Source organism: Centroberyx affinis, unplaced genomic scaffold (genome assembly GCF_046629955.1).
Source record: "Centroberyx affinis isolate AG114_WGS23_722 - 3 ecotype Tasmania unplaced genomic scaffold, CSIRO-AGI_Caff_v1 ptg002643l_1, whole genome shotgun sequence".
Taxonomy (NCBI): domain Eukaryota; kingdom Metazoa; phylum Chordata; class Actinopteri; order Beryciformes; family Berycidae; genus Centroberyx; species Centroberyx affinis.
The window spans coordinates 189,077-198,527 of NW_027280835.1; the positions used below are offsets into that span (position 1 = coordinate 189,077).

The following is a 9,451-nucleotide window of genomic DNA, read 5'->3' on the forward strand; positions in this document are numbered from 1 at the left end:
TTTATTTTTTTAAATTGTGAGTCCGGATCTTTCAACTCTAAATAAAAACAAAAAAATCCAGTGTGGTAAACACACTGCACTATCTGTACTGATGCAAGTTTCAAAGTTGCTGCAACTTTCACCACGTCTACATGGAAAAGACAAGATTAGAATTTGTTTTTCCAAAATTTACTTAAAAATTTCATATAACTTCATATTAGAATTATATTTAAATTTAATTTGGGTCAGTACACTGACTGTGTTTCTTCTGTATGTCTCTAAACTGGGTATTCTGGAAATGAGAAGATAGCAGGCAACCATAAAATATTAAATTAAGGCCACCTTCGCAGCTCCAATTTACCTACTTATAATAGTTCTAGTGCCTTAAAATCACACTAATCGGTAGGGAATACTCCAGAAACATTTAAATACAGATTAGTAACCCTGTGATCCAGCATAAAAAGGATCAAGAATTGGGACACAGGAATACATTCCCAAGATGGGAAATTTAAGGAAACGCAGCCAGAGATTATTGAGGACGATGCCATCAAACTGACCAGGATTTGACAACAAAAACAGCAATTTCATCCTTGCCAAGCTGGCAGATCTTGATAAAGAAAATGTCAAGGTGTAAACTCAGCGGCGGGTCAAGATTCACCCGCTAGTGTCAAGTAAGAGCTTCCATCTGGAGAGCACAAGTCAAGATGCAGCGGGATGACGAGGATAAAATTAACTCCACAGAAAAAAAATGACCAATACTTAAAAAGAAGACTATGGAAGCCCATTTCCGCCAGTGTGATGAAAAAAAACGGTCCTGTAAGTCATTATAATGAGAAACTTTCTCAAAATAATGAGTTAGTATCTCAAAATAATGAGTTAGTATCTCAAAATAATGAGAAACCTTCTCAAAATAATGAGTTAGTATCTTTGAGATACTAAGTCATTATTTTGAGATACTAACTCATTATTTTGAGAAAGTTTCTCATAATGACTTACAGGATCTTTTTTTTTTTCATCACACTGGCAGAAATCGGCTTCCATAGAAGACAAAGACAAACACTGATAAAAGATTATAACGGCTCAGAACAGAAGCATGGCACTGTAGAAGAGCTGTATGTATATTGCACTTGGGTGTGAGAACTTAAGCCGCGCGTCACACAGAGTCCAGTCCAGCGCCGCAGACCCGAGTCCAGCTCAGAAGCACTTCCTGAAGACGATCTGTGGTCCGAACTCCTCGTACTCTTCTCGAGCGATCCAGGCGGAGGTGAAGGTGGGCAGGTTGGCCAGCACCGCTCCTCCGCTCCACACCGAGAAGTCTCTGTCTCTGGGGCTGGTGACCCGGACGCACTCCGCCATGTCGGGGGGCACCATGCCCTCGATCTCAGCCTGCAGCCGCTCGGGCAGGCCGGGCAGCAGGGTGTTTCCACCTCCGCAAAGGAAATGAAAAACTCATTCAGGGCGGTTTATCAAATTAACTGGAACAGAATGTAATATTGCAGAAATGCTATTGTGTTATGGCTTTTACGCAATACTTATGAATGCGTGTGTACTGTCTGAAACGCTTTCTTGGAAATAAAACGAAAAACAGGAGAAACAAGATCAACTAGTTCCCTGGTTGCCAGAAGTTCTGTTTAGATAAAGCAGGGAAGCAGTGCTTTATGGGATTCATCATAAGTCATTATTTATAATTTTTTTTCCCTTTATTTATTCATTTAGTTAATTTTTTGGTATGTGATCTTTATTAATGTCGTAATCTTTTTATATTGGTGTTTTTGATGTTGAAAATATACAAAAATAAATAAAAATTGCAAGTAATAAAAAAAACAATCATATTATTTATCATAATAAAAGGACTCCATATTCTACCACCAAGTGATTCTGGACATTTTCTTTTCTTCTGGGGTTTATTGGCACAGCTGCAGTGCGTCTCTGACCAATCAGACCGCTTGGCAGAGAACAACCCGTTGCGTAACACCTTAACCAAAACCAACTGTTACCTGACAGGACGATGTTCCCCAGGAAGCCCCGCCGCAGGTCGATGTCTGAGCTGAGGATCGACTTGAAAACGCTCTCGTGCATCCCGTAATGGTCTCGTCCAATCAGCTCAGGTTTAAAGAGAATCTCAGGGGCCCTGGATGAAAGAGAGGGGAGCAGTTGGCCCGTCTGAACAGTCTGCTATGAATCAGGGTTGTTTGGTACTAGATGGCTTTAAACAAGCAGTATTTAGACATGGTACAACATAATAAAGAGTCACTCTATATCTAGTTGTACACAGCCAGGAGGGCAGGAAATTAACTTCTTTTGTCCTTTGGTCATGGTGGCTGGCAGATTCAAAATTTAGAAAAATAAACTTTTGCACATCTAAAAGTCTGAGTGACAGGTGCATAGGACAAAAACCAAACAGGTAGATACTGAGAAAGAAGTATAATGCTTAATAATTTACCAGCCAAGTAGAGTAGGCAGACTTACCACCTACAGCTAAAATACACTGCCATTTAGCTGGTGGTTAGTGTTAATTTCCCATCCTGAGAGCAGCAAGTGAGATTTATTCAAAAACATGCAAACTAAACCTCAAGTTCATTACAGTTCCAGTGGTAATGCAGCCCTCGATGGCCCCTGCTCATTAGGTTAAGTGTCCATTTAAAGCAGCATGTGATGGGCAGACTGTTACCTGAACCTCTCGGTGCCCAGGCAGACAAACTGGCCGTCAGGCATGCTGTAACCCATCTCCCTGCTGGACGGGCCCCCCTGCGCCAGCTCCGCTTCGTAGTTCAGAGCCACACAGCAGCACTTCTCCTTCATCTCCCTTACAATCTCCATCTCTGCAGTGGTGCGCATGCAGACCCCCTGCTCCTGAAGAAGCTTTCAAAAGACACACAGGAAGACCAAATGTTCAATTTAGTGCACCTATACCTATAGAATAAAAGCTTGCACATAAGAGTGCACAAAAATAGACACGGCACATACAGGGTTCACTGCATAAATTAGACATGTTTCATCTTTTTTTTTACCTACATTTCACAGCAAAACAGGACACGCTAAGAACATGTTAAGCTCTCAGCGTTGTCAGGAATGTACAATGTTTCCTTTACACTCAAAATAAGAAAAAGAAGCCATTGCTGTGAAGAGAGGTTGCCAGTGGACAAGTAACCTAAGGCAGTGATATACGATAAGATCATTTTGATAAATTTGTGGAACAGTGCATAAGGTGTTCCCTCAGCATTACTGCTTTAGTCATATAGAAACATCTAGTTACCAGAAAATATTTTAATAGAAGATTTGGCCTTGTGTTGCCTGTTGGTGGAAGCATTATTCATCTACATTGCCCAAAAAATTCACATCACGGCCTATAAACTCCCATCTAAAGAACAAGTAATGCATCGCTGAATACCTTTTTAAGATGCATGGTAACATCAACCCCAGCCAGAGGAAAGCGCTGCACAGCATGAGGTAGACAGTATCCCTCAAACACAGGCACACTGTGGCTCACTCCGTCCCCAGAGTCAAACACCACACCTACAGTGAGATACAGTGATTAGAATAAAATAATAAAATCTTAGATTGAATAGAAGAAAAAGACATTGATCTGAGGGAAAACGTGGTTGTCACAGCAGCTAGTAAATATACAGTACATGAAAAGATGAGACAGAAGTCCAAGCCATAAAAAAGTGTTAAGTCTCATAGGGATTATAACAAATTATTCATTCATCCATGTGAATATATCTATGAAACAATCGATCCATTGTCATACCTCTATGAAGCTATCCACCAATTTAACCTCAATAAAAAGTAAATTATGAAAACCTTTAAATCAATCTCATATGTCCCAGCCTTTCTCCAGGTGTTGATAAGACTTGGACCATCAATGAACTACCAAAAATGGTGTAAATAATGCATAAAACAATGCATAAAATGACAACATTACCAGTGGATCTGCCTGATGCGTAGAGAGCCAGCACTGCCTGCATGGCCACATAGGCGAAGGGAACGTTGAAGCACTCGAACATGACCTCCACCATTCGGGACCGGTTCTCCAGGGGGTTCATGGCTGCCTCCGTCAGCAGAACTGGGTGATCCTCTGGATCCACACTCAGCTGCTGGAAGGTGTGATGCCAAATCTGAAAACAACTGAATCTCATTAGGTTGTGTGGAGAAGTCGGCTTGTGACTGGAAGGTTGCATTTGCATATCTGCTTACCTTTTCCATTTCATCCCAGTTACGAATTATTCCGTTCTTCATGGGATGCTTCAGAGCCAGAACGCCTCTCATGTGTTGAGCTTCATGTCCGATGTAGCTCTCCCTTTCAAGGCTGCCATTCATTATTTCCTACCAAGACAAACTGCTGATCAGAAAGGCATTCCCGAAAGGAAAGCGGTGTTACTATTTTGACTGTATTTTTTGTAGAAACCTGGCATACTAAAGTCCAGCTAGGCTGTTACCTCATATTTGGGCAGCCCAATAATGGTTGGGAATATAATTGATGGGAGGTCTTGATCTGCAAATCCTGCTTTCATCAAACCAGACCCCGTGTCCAAGACGATGGGGGTCTTAAAGTCTGTCATCTGCAAGCAAAATTGTGAAAAAAGAAACAAATCCTAATGAACCAAAAGAACAAGAACACTGTGAATATTAACCAATATTGGATAACAGCCCTTTTTGCACCACCAACACATATCTCAATTGTGTCAAGGCTAAAATCCTTCATTTAACGCTTAGATGCAAATGACCTGGGTGTTTTTTTTATGCAATATTTTCACAATAAAAACATATCATCTTTTCATATTCAAGGTATTCCTCAAAAAACTTGCTTTTGATATTTTTTACTTAGATTTTTTACACTTTTTGTTTTTACTTTAAGAATTAATAATTCATTTAATTTGGTTAAGTGAGCTAAACTCAAGGGGTTTACAAGAACACAACTGAAAAACTAAAACACTGGGTATATTACATTAGATACCTGTCTGGTGTCGATGTTAAGCTGGACCTGGTTTACAGGTGACCTAGAGGCAGACATCCTTGTGGCTTCAAAGCAATGAAGACCATCAGGCACAAATTCACACATCTCATCTGCTCCACATGGGTCACATGCTACAGGCAAGTCAGGAGGCACTTGGGGTGGTGACTGTAGATTTGGGGATTCATCTGCAGGAGACTGAGTCTGGATTTCTTCTTGTTGTAAATCTGTTGAGTTCTCTCTGTTTTCTGTAGATATTTCAGAAGAGTCATTGCGGTCATCAGGTGACACCATGCACTTCTCAAGTAGGGAGTGGTTGTTGTTGTTGTTGCTGCTGCTGTGTTCACTGACATTCGGACTGATACTGCAGGTGTGACCGTTGGCCAGGGTCTTGTTTTTTCGCTCTTTGGGCTTTGGCGGAGCATCTTGTGGATCAAGTTGTGCTAGATCTGGATCTCGAGCGACTGAGGATACTGCTGCGTTCATCAACTCTGTGGAATGAGGAGTTTTGTGTTCTGCGAGGCTGCCGTTCACGGAAAGCGAGGCCTTTCTTGGTTTAGGCACAGGAGGAAGGTTCGACTTACCACCTGGGTCAAACGCTCCATCGTCCGGCCTCATTTCAAGAGTCAAGGAAGGTTCTGGTTTACAAGTTCTAGAGTTTTCCTCAGATTCTCCATCTAATTCCTTCTCATCCATACATCCCTGAGGTTGGATTCCCGCCTCTTCAGAAGGTTCCTTAAGATCAGAGGTAGTACTTAGTGGAGTTATAGTGGGAACCGTGGGTTTAGCAACAGAACCATCCTTCAGATTACAGTTTGTTCCAGTATCTTCTTGACACTGGGAATCTACAGATGGACCCAAATCTGGTGGCACAGTCTCTTCGGCAATGTCTGGACCCAATTCTGCTTGAGTGTTGCTGGTTTTAGATGTATCCTGAGCCAGAGAATCATGCTGGACCATCGATGTCAAATGCTGTGCGCTCTGGCTTCGGTTCCGACTTCCGGATAAAAGCTCATCCCAGAGCGCTCGGTCCTCCAGGTTCTCAGTTCTCGTCTTGTCCATTACAGAACATTTCACAACCTTCCTGACTCTGCTCCCGTGCTTCTTGACTTTGCGCTCTTTATTCAAACTCTTTTCCATCCTCTCCACCTCCCTTTTCTCCTTTTCCAGCTGTAGCCGGAAAACCTGCCTCTCCTTGCTTGTACTTGGCGACCCGTTTGCGTCAGGAGGTTTCTTCGCTGGGAGATCCTCCTCCGGGTTTTCGTCGCACCGTCTGAGCTCATGGATCTTCAGGTTCTCCTCCATGATCAGCTCGTCCAGGATGTTGACTTTCCTTAGCTCAGTCAGCAGGTCTGGCCTGCTGGAGGGTACCACCGTACTTGCCGCAGTCACACCTTCAACGTAGCGCTCGTTGTCATCAGAGGCCTTGGTTTCACTTGCAGAACCCGGTGATTTCCGTTCAATGATGTTCTCCGACTCTGCTGAGACGAGACAGTCTTCAAGGCCAAGTACACCAGCTTCAGCCAATTCACTGGATGACATCTTTAAAACAAAAAAACAAACAGAAAAGACAAGGATAATGGACATAGTCAAGGTAAAAGGTTTCAACTGTATGTATGAACAAACTGTGTAGTTTAACAAGGGCAGGAAATTTTTCGTCGGCTGGTCACACTGGCTGGTAAATAACAAAGCTCAACCACTTCCACTATTTTACAAATTACACTAATTTTTACACTAGGACTCCTGAATGATTGTTGGTTTCCTACCCACAATAGACTAACCTACCAGCCAGTCAATATTTACTCCCATTTGGCAACTCCTCACCCAAAGTCAAACAATAGTTCCTCTGTGCTAAAACAGGTATGTTCAGTTATTGCACTGGCCTTGTGTGAAATGAAACCAGAGGTTTGTAGGGCAGTGTATTATGTAACACAGGAAGTGCATTGTGTGTCTACTTTGGAATAAACAGAAGAAGAACTGGGTAGTTCTCCGAAAGTCAAACTTCATCAACAGAAAATCCAGGGAAAAAGATGTAACAGTACTGGCCACATTGCTGTATTGCCAAAAGATCTCTGGGAAGTGCAGTGCAAAAACACCACAGAAGAAGAAGAAGAATAAAAATCTATACATAATGCTTAACGTACCGCACCAAGCTGGTCTTCGCTGTCCCACAATGCCCACTGGTTCTGCCTTCCCTCTGACCTCATGAGAACATCCAGCATGGCCTCCTGAGCCAGAACATTCTCTTCTTCCTGGAGTACAAAAGACAAAAGAACAAGTTAAATTAATAAAGCCCTTTTGATAAATCATAAAAATAACAACAAAGACTCATAAAATTGCAACAAAGGACACAACAGGAAAAGGGGATGACCGTCATGGTGGAGGTTGTACACTAAACCACAATGAGATTAGTCTAGAACTAAACAGAATATCAAAGAATAGAACGTCAAAACTGCCGTAAACATTTGGCAATAAGTGAAGTCTTTAGTCTTTAATTTATACCCATTTTGAGAACTTACCTCAACTTAATCACTCGATATTTAACAAACATAGATGATGCCATTCTCAAACAAAGTTACCATTTTCTAAACACAAGTCTTGAAACTGCCAATACATGTGTTTCCATAATGTGTTTTCCTGTCATGCCAGCAATTATTTCACCAGAATAGTCGTTTTTTCGCCCACTCAAATGGCTGATATCTCACCTCCAGTATTACATCAGCCCTGTCCAGGATCTCCTCCACCTCCCTCAAACCCTCCTGCTCCTTTAGATCCCAGTCCTTTAGGGAGACATCCATCATCGAACTGCTCATGCTGGAAAGAGGGAAGAGAATTTGTAAAAATATAAAAACACTTCCAACACTCTCCTACTTGTGTGAATGCTGTTGCTGCATTTTTTTTGCAGCGTTAAGTGTTCTTGCGTGGTGCTTGGTACTCACTTGTGGTTTTGTGACTGATAATACTTTTAATCTCTGCTTGCTTTCTAGATTGTCGCTGTCGAGTGAAAACCTTGTATCTCCCAAATGTAAACTTTTCAGAAACTAAGAAAAACAGCCTTACTTTCAGATTGCATTTTTGAGTTTTTGAGTCCAGTAGGTTTTGAAAAGGTTTCATAAGAGGTTATAGAATTTTTTCACCATGTGATCCTCCAGTTAAAGTTAAAACATGGAAATCAAAAACAAGAAGATGTTAACATAATACACCAGCAGTATACTGGTATATTCTGGCTGTGGCTACTACATTCTCAAGGAAAATCAAGTGTCTGATTTTTTGGAATCCATGAACTAATGTGGCTTCAAGGAAAAAAGGTTTCCTACCCTGACTGTGACACAATGCAGTTTAAAGTAATTTGATTTGAAGCCTAATTGTATTAAACCCAGCCCTGAAACAGATAATACATTACCCATCACAAGCATCCTGATTTTGATCATGGAGGTCGTAAGAGTCCCAGAGAAGAGTGGGAATCCCCTCTGTGGTGCAGATGGACTTGTCTCTTCCATCGGTAATAGTGCTGGACAGGACGTGACATATGGGGCTCAATTCTGGATCCTCAAAGCTGCTTTGTGACTGCAATATCCAGTCCCTGGTCCGTGGCCCTTTGGTCGATCCCTCCGTTTGCGTGGGCTGGTCTCGAGACCGGTTGGACTGGTCGATGTTTAGGTACGGGTCTGACGGATCAGAGCATTTTGGGTCTTTCTGTTGTGTTGGTGGGTTCGGCGTGATGGTAACAGTGTACGAGTTTTCCAGATCATCCACCGGCAGGCTAAGCCATGGATTTGTGGGTAGCGTAGCGGATCGCTTTACTTTGATCTCGAAGTTGAGGGAATCCACAGTTACTTTGGGGATTATCTGGATGCTGGCCCTGGAGGAGTTTCCCACCGAGCCGAAGTCAAACTCCTCTCTGTGGTCTTCGGAATCGGAAACGCTAGAGATGTTTTCTTCGTGGATCTGAGGCTGGCTGGCGGCAGGTCTGACCGAGTCCCTGGTCCCGGCTGATCTGGACAGTCCTTCCCATCCCTCTCTGCCTCCCCCAGCCTCCAGGTGGCTGCTCCCCGCTCCGTCGAATCCCGAGTCGAATGAGCTGAGCGAGGGGGGCTTGCCCTCAGCCGACACCGTCCCAGGTACTGCAGCGGAAGGGGACGTTCCAAGAAGGGCTTGCTGGTGGGTCGCTTCCTTTCCAGTTCCCCATTTAGTGAGGTTAGAAACAGAACCGTGGCCATTTGCGTTATCCTTAATGTGGTGCTCTGATCTGGGAGCAGGTTTTGTGGAGGGATCAGGGCCGTCCTGAACGTTCTCGGTTGCTCTGCTTGCGGCCTTGTCAGCGTGGGACCGATTTACGTGGCTGCTCCTCAGCAGCTCATACTGCCACTGTAAAGCCAGCTGGAGGTCACCGACAGCCACGGACCCCGATGAGCTGAGAAGGTTCCTGAGGGTCATGCACCTGGTGGGAAAGCAAAGCTACTGTAAAAATGGCTGCACAACAATATTTGGTTCACCTATCATCTAAAAATACATTGT

The 9,451-nt window shown here is 43.2% G+C and overlaps 1 protein-coding gene across 1 annotated transcript; it reads right to left on the reverse strand.

The window, feature by feature from the left end:
* Positions 1-1,173: 1,173 nt before the first annotated feature.
* On the reverse strand, positions 1,174-5,038 carry LOC139657230 (actin CyI, cytoplasmic). Its single transcript, XM_071534996.1, has 8 exons — positions 4,937-5,038; positions 4,419-4,541; positions 4,177-4,305; positions 3,905-4,097; positions 3,371-3,495; positions 2,651-2,841; positions 1,977-2,110; positions 1,174-1,406 (listed from the first exon to the last, which is right to left on the reverse strand). Exons 1-8 carry the CDS (start codon positions 4,991-4,993, stop codon positions 1,174-1,176), a joined length of 1,185 nt encoding a protein of 394 aa, XP_071391097.1. The 5' UTR covers positions 4,994-5,038.
* Positions 5,039-9,451: the final 4,413 nt, after the last annotated feature.